Raw genomic sequence first — 18,121 nt, 5'->3', positions numbered from 1 at the left:
GCCCCTGCCCGGGCTTGACGCACATTTCCCCTTGGAGCCTTAATGATATTTAGTCACTTTCCATTTTCTTTGTAGCAAACTGATTCAGCAAATCACTGGACTTGTGGCTCAGGGGCTGTGTGTGTCTCCCTCAGGTACAAGATAACGGATATTATCGGCAAGGAGGACGGGCTTGGAGTAGAGAACCTCAGAGCATCTGGCATGATTGCTGGAGAATCATCTTTAGCCTATGATAGTGTTATCACCATCAGCTTGGTAATCCCCCACTGTTTTCTATTCTTCAAATGTATTGTCTGTTTCAGCTAAAAATCCTGTGATGATATCCCAAGCATCCATCTGGGATCAGCCTTCTGGCTGATGGAAATGGGCTCCTGTAGGCTTTGAGCAATGCTCCTGGCACCAGTGCAGGGCTGGGTCCCCTCCACACTCAATCTAAAACACTTCAGGCATTTGGCCTCGCATTTTCTCAGTCTTGCTGCTTGTCTTTTTTTTTTTTTAATAAAACACATTTTTGTTCAGATCCTGTGCTTTACAAAGCAACAGATTCTGGAATTTTCCAGCGAGACTAGATTTCATGGCCTTGTACTACAAACACACCTAGTTTTATCTCAGTGTTTGAATCAATAGGTTGTGGCTGTGTGGAGAGACAGAAATCAATGCTGTTGCTTTTTCCTTTTTTTCCCTTTTTCCCTTTTTTCCCAGGTGACGTGTCGGGCGATCGGGATCGGGGCCTACATCGTGCGGCTGGGCCAGAGAACCATCCAGGTGGAAAACTCCCACATCATCCTCACGGGCTGTGGGGCCCTCAACAAGGTGAGTCCCTGCATTTCAGCCCTCAGAGCCCTCAGGGTGCTCATGGAGTCTGGCATGGTGTGGGTTGAAGGAGGAGAGCAGCTCTCCACAGAGGGTGTGTGTGATGTTGTGCACAGGGGTCTGAGGGTGAGGGAAGAGACGGAGATCTGACTCTATGTTTTAGAAGGCTTGATTTATTATTTTATGATATATATTACATTAAAACTATACTAAAAGAATAGAAGAAAAGGTTTCATCTCAGAAGGCTAGCTAAGCTAAGAATAGAATCAGAAAGAATGATAACAAAGGCAGCTGCCTCAGACTCTCTGTCCAAGCCAGCTGGGCTGTGATTGGCCATTAATTATGAACATCTAAGATGGGCTAATCAAAGATCCACCTGTTGCATTCCACAGCAGCAGATAATCATTGTTTACATTTTGTTCCTGAGGCCTCTCAGCTTCTCAGGAGGAAAAAGTCCTAAAGAAAGGATTTTTCATTAAAAGATGGCTGCGACAGTTGTGGGCATGAGTTGAATCCCAGGCAGGGCCTTCTCCCACCCTCTGAGGGCTGTGAGGGGAACCAGGGCTGGTCCTGGTGTCTGGAAGTTGCTGCTCCAAAACACGTGGCCCACAGTCCCCTGAATTCCAGCCAGCCCTAGCATTGTGTTAGTTCTGGGGAGCACTGAACCTCAGGAGCTTGGGCGCTGATTTTCCAAGCTGGGAGTGAGATCTCCTGCTGGAAACCTCAGCTGTGGGGACAGGAGGAATAACTGGGGCTGTTACAAAGAAAACTTAGAGCCTCACAGCTAAAGTGGCTCTTTTTTTTCCCCCACTCCAGAGGCAGATTTTCTTGTCCCTTGCTGCCCCAAGCCCATTAATCCCCCAGGCTGCAGCCTGGTGCAGACACAGCTCCCAGCCCACTCTGCTCCATGGCTGTCCCTGAGGGCTTTGTTTCCCTGAGTTGGGGCTGTGTGCTGTGAGTGCCCTTCCCCATCGAGCAGCTTTGTTCTCAGGCACTCTCAGCACCTGGGGTGCCTGTACTCCATGGCAAGCTGTGTTTCCAGGAGTGCCTGCCTGACAATGGGAGATAAAGGAAAACAGGCTCTTGTTGAATTATTCTCCTGAATAAAGGGGGCTCTGCAGAAAATGAAGCATTGATCCTATCAACTCTAGGCTGCAGCACCCTCAGTTAGATCTCTTACACACATCACACACACCTGCATCAATGGGAGGAAAAGAGGCATTTGAAGATCCAGCCTTTAAAAAGAAATTGAGTCAGTTTAGTGCTTGCTGGAGTGCAGTGAGTTGCCTGGTTCCAGCTGTCACTTGCTGGGGCCCTGCAGAGTTTCCCAGATGGCAGAGCCAGGCTGTTCAACTCTCCCCTCTTCCAGGTTTAACTGCACTCCCTGCCCCTGCTCTCAGTGCCTGTTTGCACAGGACTCCTTTAATCCCACTGAATTTTAGGCACTTAAAAATTAAGGGTGTGGACTGGTTTAAGCACCTGACCTCTGCCAGCAGGCACAGGCGGAAGGAGCTGCTTTCTGTGGGAGGATTTATCCCATCCTGAGGATTTCAGTGGGCTCAACAATCCTGTGTGTCCCTTTCTGTGAATTTCAGTGGGCTCAATGATCCTGTGTGTCCCTTCCCCTCCTCCCTGCTCTGTTGGGGTGTTGGTATGCTTGTGCCGACTCTGAACCTCTACCTGCCTGAAGGTGAGGGAGGATCCTGCTGCATCCTCCCCAGCTTTCCCAGCCAGCCCCAGCAGTGTTCACCTGCCCTTGACCAGTCCCCTCACTCCTGGGTGTGTGTGGTATCTGCTCCTTCAGAGATCCTCAGTTTCCAGTGCCTGCAGTTCTGCTCAGGGCTTCCTGGAGGGATCCAGCTGCAGTTGTGTCCCAGAAATGTGTTTGAAGCAGGGAGCTGGTGTCCAGGGCTAGCCTGGAATGTCTGAGCTCAGTCTGGCTGACCTGAAGCAAGCAGTGGATGCTGATCCATGCAAGCACATCTTCAAAATGTCTCCTGTCCGCCAGCAGAACGTGCAGCACAAAACTGTTCCTGCAGCAATGGAGACAATTGGGCTTTCAGAGAGCAGGCAGGGCTTTCTGGGAAGTTGTTTCATTTTATTTTTTTCCCTGTGAAATGCTGGATTCTTTCTAATTTACAAAGGGAGCAGAGGGGAATGGTGACAAACATTATGTGCAGCCGAGCTGTTGCTGGTCTCGTTCATTATCATTATGTAAAAGCAGCCTGAGGGTTTAGGTGTAGAGGGAAAGGTCCAGCTGCCAGAGCCAGGGGTGACCTCTAACTCAGATGATGAGCTCAAGGTCAGTGTCACTTGCAGCTGCAGCTCCTGGTGCCTTCTGGGCTTGGCTCCTCACATGCACAGGGCACATCCTGGGGAGACAGCTGGGTTAGAGCTCCCTCCAGCCCTTCCCTGGCAGGGAATGCATCAGGGTTCCCCTGGTGGAGCTGTCTTTGTGTGCCCATGCCCAGGTGAAGATGCCATGCCCCAGGTGCCAGCACAGGGCACACAGGGCCGTGTTTTTCTGCCCCTTTTGTGTCCCCAGAGCATTTCACAGGGATGTGCAGGGTTCCATGGTGGAGCTGTCTTTGTGTCCCCATGCCCAGGTGAAGGTGCCACGCTCCCAGTGCCAGCACAGGGCACACAGGGCCGTGTTTCCCTGCCCCTTTTGTGTCCCCAGAGCATTGCAGCAGGGGGTGGCTGGAGGGGTGGAAATGCCATTTCCCTGCTCGGGGTGAGCGTGTGCCGCGCTGTGCCGAGCCCGCTGACCCCCCTGCAAATTGAAATAATGATAATGCGCGTCTCCTGACTGCATCAAAGTATCAGCACATCAAAAGCCAGGAGGCATGAAATGCAAATGATAAAGTGAAAGCAGATGGATTGTGCATGATCGCCTGATGCCCAATGAATTTTAAAAGATGCTGGTTCACATGGGGAGAGGGGCTGAAATAAACACGTTATCCCTGCAATTTTTTCTTTTTTTTTTTCCCTCTTTTTTTTTTGTTCTTGCTGCTCACTCCTGACAATATTTTTTCACACTTCAGCGAGCAGCCACTCCATCTCCCTCCCTCCCTTCCCTCTCTTTCTCTCCCTCTCTCTGTGGCGCTGTCTCTACCTCACACACGTCTCGGGTCATGTCGCCGCAGCTCCGGTGGAAATAATAAGATATAAACCACGAGGTTGTTATTTGCATAGAAATAGCATGGAGCCCCAGGCAGCATGGGAGAAGGACACAGAGATCATTTGTCTAAAATTTTAATGAAAACTTTTGCTGAGGCAGAGATTTTTTTTTTTTTTTTAACTTCCCCTGCCTCCCCCTTTTTCTGCCCCCAAACCTTCCTCCTCTTCTTCCTCCCTCCCTCCCTTGCCTCGTGATAACCTGAGCCAGGTTGTGTGATTTCAGACCTGACGTGCTGTGCCCTGCACCAGCACCTCCATTTCCATGGGTTTTCTTTTTGATGGAAGTCAGACCAAAGAGCCTGGCATTCCCCATTCCTGCACTGCTTCCAGGGCTGTGTTCCATTTCAGCCATCCCAAGGATGTTCCAGAGTCTGCCTCTGACCTATTTTTAATCAGTTTGCTCCTCCTTGTCTTTTGTGTTTAAAAGAAATCCCATCTTGGAGGCTGTTGTGTTAATGGAAACAAATAGTGGCTTTCAGTCACATTTTCCCTGCAGATGGGTGTTCTGGGCTTTTCCTGAGGGAAGCCAGATTCAGCTGAGACTTTCAGGAGCAGGATTCCCATCAGTTTATGTAGATGTTCAGCCAGGCTCTCAGACAGTTCATTTTGTGAGGGTGATGAAGAGCTGCCCTGAAGCTGCCAGAGGTGACAGAATTCTGACCAGCCCTGGTTTGTTTCCCTCCTGTTTTAGCTTTATTTTCCCCCAAACCCTCTGGTCTTGACTTGCCCTGTGCTCCCCGTGGTTTGCTCAGAGCACCAGGGGTGAGCTGGACAAACCCCACCTGCCAGGACTCTGCAGGGAGGATGAGGGGTCACAAACTGAAATATGAAACATTCAAGGCACAGTTCAGCACTTTGGGCTTCATCTCCCCGCCTGGTCATGGGGTGGCATTTCTGACCAGAATGGGTCAAAAAAGAAAAAAAGTTGTTTGGTCTTGTTGGATTCCTTTGCACGAGGCCAGAAGAGAATATCTTTGTGGTTTTGATTCGGTCCTGAGTTGTGCTGCAGAACGTTCTGGATGCTCTGGGATTCACAGAACAGGATGAGACAATAGGTCAGGGCTGCTCAGGGGGCTGTGAGAGAGGTCTGGGCAGCTCTCAGGCTCCTCAGGGAGGAACAGGAGGCTCACACAGCCTGGGGAGTGATTGCCAACAGCAATATTTGCCCTTCAATTTCACAATCTGCAAAAATAAATAAAAGCCCTGTGAGCCTGATGCTGTTTGGGGTTTGTACTGTGGAAAGCTATTTTTTTTTTTTTGAGATTCAAGGCAGGGATAGCTCAGTATCTGCTCAAGATGACTCCAGTCCTGGGATTAGATCAAAGCAATCATGTGAGAGCAATCATGTGAGTTAGAACAGCAAGTGCCAGCCCTGTCATTCAAAGGAGCATTATAATTATTAATGCATGATATGAATCATTCTGTAGTGGCACAGCAGGACTGTTGGGAGATCTGTATGGGTGCAGGGTGCTGGAGAATGCTAAGCAAGGAGGGCTGGGAATGTCAACCAGAAACGAACACTCACCAGCATCGAGGGTTGGCTCCTTGTGTGGAGGTTGGGGCTGCCCAAGGTTATCCTGGGGAGCAGCACAGGCTCCCCTGCTCTGCCCTGGGCGCTGGGGACAAGGGCGGGCCCAGGATGGAGGTTGTGTTCTCTTGCTCTGTGTGGAGCAGTGCATGCGGGCAGGATGGATGCCTGGCCTCAGTGCAGATAAACAGCCACCCTCACCCTCCGTGGCTGCATTTTTGTTTTAATTGCCTTTCTTTAAGTGGTGATATTTGTGTATTGTTCCCATTAGAGACAATTTACGTTCCAGGCTTGCCATTATCAGTCCCTTGGTGTTTGCTTAGGGAGCAAAGTCTAATAGATTTCTGTTGACTTTTTTTATTCTCCCTCCTTCTATCATTTTTAATACAGATCTGGCTCAGTCTGTCTGTGTGGGTGGGGGCTCTGTGTGTGTTTAATTCTGCTAAACACGAGTTTACCATCATGGCCCATATTCTGCCTGTCCAAATCTCCTCCCCAGGTCTGTGTCCCAGCTCCTGGGGTCCTGCAGGCTGTGTTCTCACCGGAGCATTAACTCTGCTCCCTCATGTTCCGCAGGAGCTGAACTTTTCAAAAATATCCCAGAATTTTTGATCCAGACCATCCCTCCTGGGCTGTCCCCAGGGGCACATTGGGATGAGCAGCCTGGGGTGTTTTCTATAGAAATTCCCTGTGATTCTGGACACATGGTGGGAACTGCAGAGAATTGCAGCGGAGCATTTCTCATGACTGAACCTAAACTCAGACTGCAAAGTGAGCAGAGTTTCAGTGTGCTGGTGAAGAGGTCCCTGCACTGCAGCCTGTGCCCCAGGGTCTCTCAGTGACAGGGTCCCAAAGGTTCTCTGGGGTCCAGAAGGTGACAAAGGAAATGACCAAGATCTTTGCGTTGGAGACAACCATTGGTATTGTTTATGGGGTTCATATCTAGATTAGGGAACCCCTGGCTGGGACAGGTGGGATTTATGGGCGTTGGCACCATGCAGAAGAGGGGCTGTAATTTTAGTTTGCAAAGTGAATTGAGTCCTTTTGATTTACTCCCTTTTGCTGAGGGAGTGACCTTGAGCAAAACACACGCAGTGAGAGGAGAGAGGGGCACGAGGGTTTTGACAAGACATTTTTCATTTGGAAATGCCACTTCACTGAAACTGGAGCTCTTCAGGAAAAGTATCAGTTTGGATGGGCTTCTCCTCAGGAATTTTTTGGGTCGAATGAAAAGTTGTTCGGTTTTCATTTCCCAGCTGATTTTCTTCCCAAATTAATTTTTATTTTTAATACGTACAGCAGATACTTTAGAGGTCATTTGGAGCCTGTCTGATCTCGAGTTTGTAGTTCAGCCCTCAAGATGGCAAAACCTGATTTTTCTGCTGCAGCTCAGAAATTTTCCTCAGTAACTGCAAGGTGTGAAAACCTTCCCACCAAAATTGTGTGATGGAGACAGACAGACAGACAGAACCAGTGGTGTGTGTGACCAGCTGTGGAGCCCTGCTCCCTGTGTGTCTGTGAGGAGCATTGGGAGGCGCAGGAGCTGCATTTCCACGAGCACCTGGCTGCACCTTGCCCTGCTGAAGTGCAATTGCTTTTTTGCCCCTTTCCCCTCTGATCCCACCAAATGGAAGCAGGGAAGGACTCCACCAGCAGGACCTGCCCCTGGATTTGCAGTCAGGAGCCATCCCCAATAACCATCAGGCTGTCAGCTCCCCACCTCCCCCCAGCTCCCACCTCCCCCATCACTCACCAAAGGGAAAAAAGAGCCCGGGCTGCAGCTTGAAATATATCATGCAATAGTGTATCATGAATTTCTTGTGAATCACATTGGAGAAGCAGGTTTATTTATTTCCGAGACTCTAAATCAATACAAAGTAGGTCTCTTAGTTCTGAAGCTGGGATGGAGTGGGAAAAAATGAGCCCATTGTACTCTTAAAACTTTGGGGAAAGGAGATGACAGCTATATAATTCCATTTACCAGGCACTAGGGGCTTTAATGTGAAGGTGACAGGGAGCTCTTTGTGCATTTAGAGCACCATATCTTCTAAATAAAAGATCTGTAGACTTGATAGTGGAGTATAGCTCTGCCTTTAATAATCTCCAAGCATTAGACCGAGCCAATCTGTTCCCCAGTCAGAAGGGTCCCCCACGGCAGGCTCGTAAATTCCGAGTGCAGGAACTGCACAGAGCCAGGATTAGCAATGCAGGAAGGGCAGAGAGGAGCTGTCTGTGCTCCCAGTGCCAGGCACGGGGCTCTGCATTCTGTGCTCTCTTCCCTCTTGCTGCTTTTCCCCCTCTAATGCGTGATCCGTGTGGGGGAAGAGCTGGAAATGAGCACTGAGCTCTGTCGAGGCTTGGCTGCACATAATAGCAGTCAGGTTTGAAGTTCCTGCATTGTGTTCCTACATTTTTTCTGATGAGACATTCATTCCCATCATTTCTGCCTGTTTATGAAAAATAGGCTATTTATAGGACGTGCATATGCCTCTCCTGCTTCGTGTTCCTGGCAGACAATATAAATTGTGGGATGGGAATTGCAATTATTGAAATTATTTGGATAAAAATCTGGCACTTATATTTGATATGAACACATGATATGCTTGGAATAATAACAGCACTTATGTTACATAATGATTCCCATTCAAGCCCTCCAAGCTGTCGTGTTTTCAGATCTTTCAGCCTGGGTGAAACAGATGAGCCAGCCCAGCTTTGCAGGGAAGGTCCCAACTCTCCAGCAGCTCAGGTTCTGAGAGGGGAAAGCAGCTGCTCAGCATGGGTTGGGGTGCTGGAAAATTATTTATATGCACATGATGGGCCTATGAACCTGTTGAGGACCATCCTTTAGAGGCTGTTGGAATCCTGGCTCTGCTCGTGCTTGCCAAAAGATCCTCTGAAATAACAAGAAATGTGATTTCCTCATGGGTTTTTTGAAGATCTGATGAACTCAGCGTTGGCAACACTGCCCCAAGTATTTTGGAATATTTTGGAAGTCTTCTCCAAGGTAACAAATGGCAGCACAAGAGGAGATACAGGACACTAGGAGGAATTCCTTCATGGGAAGGGTTTAAGGTCCCTTCCCAGCCAGACCATTCTCGGTTCCATGATCCCCCTGAGCCCCCAGTGCCAGGCAGGGGATGGAGCAGCCCATGCTGTGCTGAGGGCTCTGTGATTCTGAGCACTGTCCCCTCTCACAAGGGCTCTGTCCCTCTCACCTGTGCACCTCCAGCTCATGCCAGTCCCAGCTCAGGCTCTCCTCACAGCACCTTTCCCTGCAGCTGGGCTCCCTCTGCCTGGCTCCCTCCTGCGCTGGGCTCTCCCCCTGCCCCAGGCTCTGCTGGAAGGGCTGCAGCACTCAGAGAGGGAGCTGTGTGTTTATCTGCATCTCCAAAAAGGGATTTAAGGGTGAGAGCAGTGCTATGTTAGGCTGTTTCATTGCCTGTCAGCAGTGCTAAACCTGAGCTGTCTGCAGAGTCTCCAGATAAGCAGGAGCAGAGGCCCGTTTTGCATGTACATGCGTTTGCATTGGTTCAGAGAGGGGCAGTTTAAATCCTCTTTATTTTTATTTTCCTCTGTGGGAAGTGTTTAGCTAGGCTTGTGCCTGGCATCTGGAGGCCTGGGCTTTCCTTATCCTTGAACCTAAATCTGTGCTGCTGTCTTCTCTACCACGGCTTTGCTTGGCACTGATCCTGTTAGAGGAGGAGGAGGAAGGTGTTGGAGCTCAGAAGGGAGAGCCAGGAACATCCCTTTGCTAAAACACACCCTGAATTCTGTATTTGGGGTTAGGTTTGTGACGTCTGTGCCTCGGTTTTTTCTGTACATAAACCTTGGCTGGCATGTGCCAGCTCCTCAGTGCCCAGAGTGAGCTGTGCTGGGTGTTTGGGGGAGGCCAGGCTGGTGCTGTGTGTTTGAGGGGGTTTTGAAGATCCAAATGAAGCAGGTGTGTAATGTCCTCTGTCTGTTAGAAAGACTCAACCCATAAAAATAACAAACGGCGTGTATTTGCTGGAATGTCAAAGTTATGAGTTTATTTTGTAATGATGTGCTCCTGCCTTCATGAGGTAAACTGGCCGTGGCAGAGGTGTTATTAGTAATATGGAGTCAGTGGAGCAGAAAGCCAAGTGACCGAGAGATCAGTGTATCAGTCAGGGAGAGGGCAAATGGGAAGAGACAGCAGGAGAATGAGAAAAGAGCTGTGCTGCCCAGGCTCAGATTAGAGATGGAGCTGTGCAAGGGAATGAGCAGCCCCAGCCTGCCTCTGGCCAGCCTCTCCCAGGAGCTCATGGGCCTTTGTCCGGTTTTTCCCCCAGTTATTCATTTAAATACATCCAACCACAGTTTTCTTGGAGCAGTTTGGGATTAGTGAGCTGAGCTGGGCTCAGCACTCAGGAGCTTTGGTCACACTGCTGCTTGGGGAGGGGGAAAACTGCCTCAGTTTCCCCACTGGTATCATTCCCCTTGAGTATCATAGAATCAGAATGGTTTGGGCTGGGAGGAACCTTAAAGATCCAATTCCACCCCTGGCATGGGCAGGGACACTTTCCACTATCCCAGGCTGCTCCAGGCCCAGTCCAGCCTGGCCTTGGACACTTCCAGGGATCCACAGCTTCTCTGGGCACCCCGTGCCAGGGCCTCCCCTGGAAAAATTCCTTCCCAATATCCCACCCACCCCTGCCCTCTGTTCACTAGGGGTCATGTTCAGCAGCTCTTAGCTGCACACAGGGCTTGGGAAGCTGTGCTGGGAGAGGTTTGCTCCACCCTTTCCATTTCCAGGTGATGCTGAGGTGCTGCAGGGCTGGGTTTGTGTGTCCCTCCTTGGCCAGCACCTCCTGCTCACACCCCAGCCCTGATGGCTCTCCCATTTCTCTTCCCCCAGGTGCTTGGACGGGAAGTTTACACCTCCAACAACCAGCTGGGAGGGATCCAGATCATGCACAACAACGGGGTGACCCATGGCACTGTGTGTGATGACTTTGAAGGGGTCTACACCATTCTGCAGTGGCTTTCCTACATGCCAAAGGTAATTCCTGGGCCTGCCAGGTGCGAGGTGCCCCTGTTTGCTGTGTTTGCAGGGTTTTGGGAATGGGGCTCTCACTTCCTTCTGTGTTTCCCTTTTTCCCTTAGAATATCCACAGCCCTGTGCCCATCCTGAAGGCCAAGGATCCCATAGACAGAACCATTGACTTTGTTCCCACCAAGGCCCCCTACGACCCTCGCTGGATGCTGGCTGGACGCCCCAACCCAAGTAAGGCCAGGACATGCAGCAACTCACCTTGTTCCAAGGCTGTTTGCCACGTGTCTGCTACCCAAATATATTTCAGATTCTGTAAAATAATTAGTTCTGAGCAATATGGCTAGAATATATAAATATTTACACATAATAATATTAATCAATAATATTATTTATAAACAATATTTAAAAGTAGCATGTAAATCCTGAGTGCTCAAGGACACCATACTTTTATGGATTATCTATTTACTGAGAATAGGTACTTCTATGGATTTTTTTTATGATTTAGGGTAAAGTCCATCCACAGAGGGTCTGTTTAAGGAATCACAATATTCCTGCAGATCTTGGGGAGTTGTTGTGTTTGCACCGCTGGGGTTGTGCAGCCTTGTGTAGGTACAAGCTGCAAACTGGGTGACCATTACTCCCGCTGTTATTAATGAGTTTGGGGGGCTGAAATGAGATTTGTGATAAACTAAGTTTTCTGGTTTTGGATAATATTTTTTCATCATCTCTCAAGCAATTCATCCAGCTGTCCGGGCGCCGCAAACGCCGGCCTCCAAATCGAGTGACTTCAGATTTTAATTTAGTGGAAGCGTTAAGGAAAGCAGATGATTCCCTGTGATAAGTTAAAGCAGATATCTCCTAGGTGAAAAGTTAAAGCCATTTATTAGAGGAGATATTGCCGTGATATTCTTCAAAGTGACGCCCGACACGAGGCCAGAATCTCAACGATCAGCTTCGGGCTCGCGATAAAGAGATAATTCTGAAATGGATGGTCACATTTTACAGTGGGGCCACAGAGGCAAGGAATGTAGAACACAGTAATTACAAGTTTGGGCTTGATAAAACACTCTCCATCCTGTTTAAGTCAGCAGAGGTTAGCGTGCTCGGATCTCCACTTTTTAATTGGTTTTGGACTTGGGTTTGCAGAAGCAGAGGGAAGAGTTCCTCGGGAGCTCTGTGCCAGGGGGTGAAGCTGGGAGGGATTTGGGGTTTTGGGGGGATTTTTTTGTGGGTTATTTTTATACAGAGCTTCCCAAAACCCCAGTGCACGGCAGCTGCCCCACAGTATTGTGATTTCTGTAACTGATTCTGAAATACAATTGAAATTTTCGTATTTAGTTCCTGGGTTTCTGCAGCATTCCTTCTTTCAAAGAAAGATTAGGCAGGATCAAGAGAAGAATATGAGATAAGTTTTAAAATAGAAATAGATGTGTTGAAAACCATCTTTAATGACTTTACTGCCTTTTGACAAATGTTTGTAGTCTTGAAAAAAGCAGAGTTATTTATTTAAAAGCACAGGAAGTCCCTCTGCTCTCAGAACCCCATCGTTTAACAATAAATGATGCTTTTGCTGATAAATTGCTGTCTTTATGCAGACTAGGAAATGAAATAAGACATGATGGCTGAAGGCAGACAAATGCTCAGCTGTCTAATGTTCCCTTGTATTGTCATCTATTTAAAATTAAATAAATAAAAAGACAGTGCCATGTTCTACAGCTGGCATTTTAAAGCAAGTTTGATTTGTTGCTTTGATATTCTGTTTTCTTTCTTCCCTCTCTCCTTCCTCTTTTGATTTTCCCTTTTTTCCCTTCCTTTTAGATCAGAAAGGGCAGTGGCTGAGTGGCTTCTTTGACCATGGCTCGTTCATGGAGATCATGCAGCCCTGGGCACAGACAGTGGTGGTGGGGAGAGCAAGGTAAGTTCTGTGTTCTAGGCAATTGTAGAAATCAAGTTTGGGTTAGCTTTGCATTTCTCTAGAACACAACATTCCTGTGATTATTTCATTCTCTATGTGTATATATATTTAATAGAAGGAGTTGAAAAGAAAGGGATTAGATGACCTTTAAGGTCCCTTCCAACCCATTCCATGGCTCTATAATTCTATAATTTAAAGGCTTCCAGGCCAAGCAGTGTGCCAGGGGTGGAAATCAATGATTTGGCAAAGCCAGAAGCTCTCTGTCCATGCTCAGCTTCACTTGCAGCTCCTTTCTTCTGACAAATTCCGAGTGGCTTTGGACTCTCACACAGCAGGGATATATAACACAAATGAAACAGACTCCTTTCAAAAGCAGTGGCACTTTGAAAAAAAAACAAATATGAATGTATTCTTCTGGGATTGTTACTGTAAGTGCTGCCAAAACTCATCTCTCGTATGTATGTTTGGAATATGTGTGCTGTTGGCTGTAAATTGTCTTTTATTATTCTATGGCAACTTGTCCAGGGACACACTATAAAACAAGATGTAGCATCTTCATGTGCTGGCCTGATAAAATTTATATGAAGTATTATGGAAAACAGAAGTTGTTTTGAGCTGTTTTCAAGTTCAATAAATAACTGTAATACTTGGATAAAGATGTTCTTTATTAGGTCACATGGGCCCTAATACAGAAGTTATAAGTTACCGATTTAGGACGGCTCCTGCAATTATGGGGTTCCAGCAGACTCTTCATCACAGGGAATGGGAATATTTCAGCCCCTTGGTGCACATGGGCCCTGTCTCTGCCCTGGCTGTGGGAAATCAGCTCGGGCTGCCTGGGGAGGGAGAGGGGCTCTGCTGGGACTGGCCTGGCAGCGTGGCCTCCATGGCCTTTGTGTGCAGCAGGGCTGGCTGCCCTGGGAGGCAGAGCTGGGATCTTCCCTGGTGCCTGCTCTGCTGTCCATCCCTCTGTCCCTGCTCCCTGTCCCCTGGCTGTCACCCTGCAGAGCAGTTCTGGGGAAAACACAGGAATACAGGAATTGTTTACCAGCTCCCTGTCCCCCTGGCTGTCACCCTGCAGCTGCAGATCTGGGGAAAACACAGCAATTCTTTAAAGTCCCCCTAAATACCAACCCCTTCTGGGATTCTCTGATTTTTCATTGTCAAATCCACCAGTACCAAAATCTGGGTGATGGCAGGTGAAGGGTGGTGGATACACAGATTTACCACTCAGAATCTGGGTTTGGTTTATTCTGTTTGATTTTTAGATAGGAATGTGCTCATCTTTGGAGTAGATTTTGCTTTGAGGGCTGTGACCTCTCTGGAACTCTCCAGCCCCAGCTCTGCTCCCGTTGCTTGTCCCCCCTGGCTGTTTGGCTGTGTAAAAAAGGCAGGGGTGGGGATTTCAGTGTCTCACCTGTTTGCAGGCTGGGAGGAATACCTGTAGGAGTGGTTGCTGTGGAAACGAGGACGGTGGAGCTCAGCATTCCTGCTGATCCTGCAAACCTGGACTCGGAGGCCAAGGTGGGTGGGCCCTGTGCCCCTGTCCCTGTGTGTCCCCTGCCAGTGTCCCTGTGCAGGTCCCTCCGTTCCCCAGGTGTGGTTCCCATTCCTGGGGAGCTGGCAGTGCCTGCACTCTGCTGTGTGACCATTCCTACATTCCTAACCTCCAGGAATTCCCAGATTCCCTGCAGCCCTGACTCGGGGAGGGGCAGGGATCAGGGATCGGATGTGACAAGCAAAGATCCCTTCCCTGCTCTCCTGCTGTGACTGCAGTGCTCCATGACCTTCCTGCTGTGACATTTTGCTGTTCCCCTGCCTGGCTTCACAGCCCTGGCCCTGCTTCATCTCTCCAGGGCTTTCTCCTCTCCATCTCCTTTTCTTTCTCTTACAGCATCACAGTGTCAGGCTGTCCATACTCTTTTCTTAGCTGAATTAATGGGAATGCTGAAGTTGGTGACAAAAGGATTGTCCCAGTTTTCCCATGGCCAAGCAGATCCCACACATTTCACCTGCCATGTTCCTCGTTGTTTATCCCACATCACAGCTCCTGATGGTTTTTCTGTGTTTTAACTCTTACATTAATGTGCTTCAAGGCCTGACAGTGGATTTTTCTTGCCACCAGATAATCCAGCAGGCTGGGCAGGTGTGGTTCCCTGACTCTGCCTTCAAAACAGCCCAGGCAATCAAGGACTTCAACAGGGAAGGGCTGCCCCTGATGGTCTTTGCCAACTGGAGAGGCTTCTCTGGGGGAATGAAAGGTAAGCAGCACTTTGGAGCTGGCCTGGGGCTGGTTTGGGCTCTGGCTTGGCTGCTCAGGGCAAGAGTGCTGCTTGAAGTGTGGTGAAGTGCCAAGGGTGTGAGATTGATGCTGTAAAATGTGAAGTGAAAGATTGGATCAGGGCCTCTTGCCTGTGTGAGGGAGCACTGGAGCTCTCAGGGTGGCAGAGGCTGCTGGGCGCAAGGCAAAGCCTCTCAGTTTGCAGAGGCAAAGGTGGGAGTTGGCAGAAGAGGGCAAAATTCTTCCCTCTGGAAAACACCCCTTGCCTTTGAGGGTGGATTCTGCTCCGTTTGCTTATTCTGCACCCTCTACATGAGCTGCTTTCCCAGCCACACAACTCCCTGGGATGCTGTTGATGTAATTTTAGCTTATTTATTTACCTTATTTAGTCCTTAAATATTGTTTTACGTTAAAATGTCAGTTCTGGCCTTGCTGGGTTCCTCAGAAACTGAGTTTGAGCTTTGGGCTTGTGTAGAGCAGGCAGCACGAGGATGTTAATATTTATATTGCATAGCCCACGTTATTCCAGGCAGCTGGCAGCAGGAGGAGGGCAGGACAGAGCCATTGCAGTTTGCACCTTGCTCCTTGCATTTTCCAGCCTCCTGCTTGCTGCTGGTGTCTCCTGACACTCTCAGGGTCCCTTGGGGAGTTGTTTGCAGTTTTGGTTTCAGTGCTGGCTGGGGATTATGCAGGGAGGAAAAATAAACAATTATGCCACCCCTCAGTGCACACAAACACACTGCCAGGAGCCAACTGCACTGTGGGTAAAATGACTCCAAAATTGTGTGTAATGAGTAGGAAAAGATTAGAGACAGCTCTTGCTATGCTGAAAATTGACATTAGTGAAGGGGGAGGAAAAGGAGAAAAAAAAAGAGGGAAAAAATTAAACCCCCTCTTTCCCAGTCAGCCTGGGAGGTCTAATTCCTGCTGCAAAAGAAATAAATATATAAAAAACACCCTAAATGAAGGCAGCTCGTGGTGTGGTGGTGTCCCCTTCTGCGGCCAGAAGGCTCCTGAGCACAATGAGAATGAAATGCTGGAGAACTGGCTGGCTCACTGTGCTGGAGGAGCCATTTGGCAGGGCTGCTTTGGGCTCCATTTGGGCGAGGCGGCGCTGACCCACGGCGGGGACACCCCGAGCGTGACATTCCCTGGAAATGAGCACCAGGGTCCTCCTGCAGCGGGGCTGAGCACGTGGAAACCCACCCACAGGGAGCCCTGATCCCCCCGCGGGGGCTGGGGTTCCACTGTGCTCCCTTCTGCCCGGGACAGAGCCCCAACAGCATCAAAGAAAAGGAAAAGAAACAGGAAAGAATTGGCAGAGGAGAGAGGCTGGCCTGGGTGGTGGGTTGTGGGGCTGGGTACTGGGTTGTGCACAGGCACACAAAGGATCCCAAAGGATCCACAAGTACAAAAAGGATCCCAAGGGATCCTCAGGCACAGAAAGGATCCAAAAGAATCTATGGGCACAGAAAGGATCCCAGAGGACGCACAGGCACAGAAAGGATCCCAAAAAGGATGCACAGGCACAGAAAGGATCTCAAAGGATGCACAGGCACAGAAAGGATCCCAAGAAGGATCCATGGGCACAGAAAGGATCCAAAAGGATCCACAGGCACAGAAAGGATCCCAAAGGATTCACAGGCAAAGAAAGGATCCACAGGCACAGAAAGGATCCCAAAGGATCCTCAGGCACAGAAAGGATCCCAAAGCATCCATAGCACAGAAAGGATCCCAAAGGAAGCACAGGCACAGGAAGGATCCCAGAGGATGCACAAGCACAGAAAGGATCCCGAAGGATCCTCAGGCACAGAAAGGATCCAAAAGCATCCATGGGCACAGAAAAGGATCCATGGGAACAGAAAGGATCCCAAAGGATCCATGGGCACAGCAAGGATCCCAAAGCATCCACAGGCACAGAAACACTTCCCTGACCACCTGCTGGCACCTGGGAAATGAAATCCCCTCCTGATCACACCCTGGAGCTCTGAGAATGCATCAGGTTCCCCCAGTTCCTCTGCCTCTCCTCCCTCTGCCCTGTTCAAACAATTAGTGCTGCTCTTCTCTGCTCTTCACCTGAGTAAAATATACACCCGTGGCAGGAGTGAAAAATGTATTGCTAATTACACAATTATTTTATTATGTAGCACTAGTAAAAAATGTCTAGTAAAGAATTAATTCAGTTAAGAAAATAATTGCTTGATTCAAATTATTTTAACACTAGAATTAGCTGAAAGTACTTCAAGTGGTTTATTACTAGCACTACATAATAAAATAATTGTATAATTAGTAATAAATTTGTCACCCCTTTTGAGTCTTTTTCTTTGCTCAGGACAAAGGGAAAGGTTGGAGTTTTGTTTGTTCTCACTCTTCACTGTCTCTGCTGGGATTTATGTTTATTCCCAATTAGATAATATATAAATATTAAAAGTTATAATATATTATAATATATATTTATATTTATATAAATATTAAATATAAAAGAGTGTTTCCCAAAGAGTTAATTGCTTAATTATGTTCCTGTTAATGCTTAACACTAACATGAGGGTTAAATGACAAAGGCACCTTGGCTTTTCTCGAGGGATAGGAGGATTTTAGATGAATAGAAATGTCTCAGTGTTCCCAGACTGTTCCTGTTGCAGCAGGTGTGAGTACATAAATGCAGATCTTTTGTTTTCTCTGCACTGGTATTTTAATGAGGCAAACTGGGAGGGTCCAAGCAAAAACCAAATTATGGAGGAGGTTGGAAGGGTTGAGAGGTGGATTCCTGCAGGAGGACAAAGCCCACTGAAAATCCTGCTGCTGTTTGTGGTGAGCCTGAAGGAGAGCAGACACTGTGCAGGTGGTACAAGGGGTAGTGACATGAAATTAATGGGGAGGGAGGGGAAGTTTGGCTGAGTTCTGAGGGAAATCTCATCTGTTGGGCTGTGGAAATGCCCCTAAAGAAGCAGATTTATTGTTTGGGGTTTCTAAATGGGAGCTTTCAAAAGCACTGTGGGAGAAACAGTCCTGTGTGAACAAAGAGGTGGGTTAGATGAGCCTAATAACTATTTTTCATTTCTTGTATTTTGATTTAATACTTGTAGATATAATTATATGTAACAAAATATATATATTCAAGAGTGCCCGTTTCCATTACAAACTGTATCCATTAGAAACTATATCATCTCAGAAATTCTTCTGCCTTCCCTTTTTCTCTTTTATTTAAATCACCTTTGGGGCTGATATTTTCAATGTACTGTCTTTACACAGTGGAGTTGTTCTTATTAATTTTGAGCAAAGTGCCTTAAACAAATTTTAATGGAGGAAGAGCAGAGTGCTGCTCCCCATCCCTCTCCACACACATTTTTATGAAGATCTGGAAGAGCTCTGCTGCCCTTAGGTGCATTT

General features: G+C 48.1%; 1 protein-coding gene across 1 annotated transcript in view; it reads left to right on the top strand.

Annotated features, from left to right (window-relative positions):
* The window catches only part of ACACA (acetyl-CoA carboxylase alpha), a 96,110-nt gene that overhangs the window by 64,448 nt on the left and 13,541 nt on the right, over positions 1–18,121 (top strand). Inside the window, exons 43-49 of the mRNA XM_058817890.1 lie at positions 135–255; positions 703–813; positions 10,398–10,541; positions 10,646–10,766; positions 12,354–12,450; positions 13,878–13,974; positions 14,576–14,711. Coding sequence (XP_058673873.1) covers positions 135–255; positions 703–813; positions 10,398–10,541; positions 10,646–10,766; positions 12,354–12,450; positions 13,878–13,974; positions 14,576–14,711 — 827 coding nt within the window. The remainder of the gene's footprint in view (positions 1–134; positions 256–702; positions 814–10,397; positions 10,542–10,645; positions 10,767–12,353; positions 12,451–13,877; positions 13,975–14,575; positions 14,712–18,121) is intronic.

Source organism: Ammospiza caudacuta, chromosome 20 (genome assembly GCF_027887145.1).
Source record: "Ammospiza caudacuta isolate bAmmCau1 chromosome 20, bAmmCau1.pri, whole genome shotgun sequence".
Lineage (NCBI taxonomy): Eukaryota > Metazoa > Chordata > Aves > Passeriformes > Passerellidae > Ammospiza > Ammospiza caudacuta.
The sequence above is the reverse complement of the archived record's forward strand: the minus strand, read 5'-3'. Positions and strand labels throughout refer to the sequence as shown.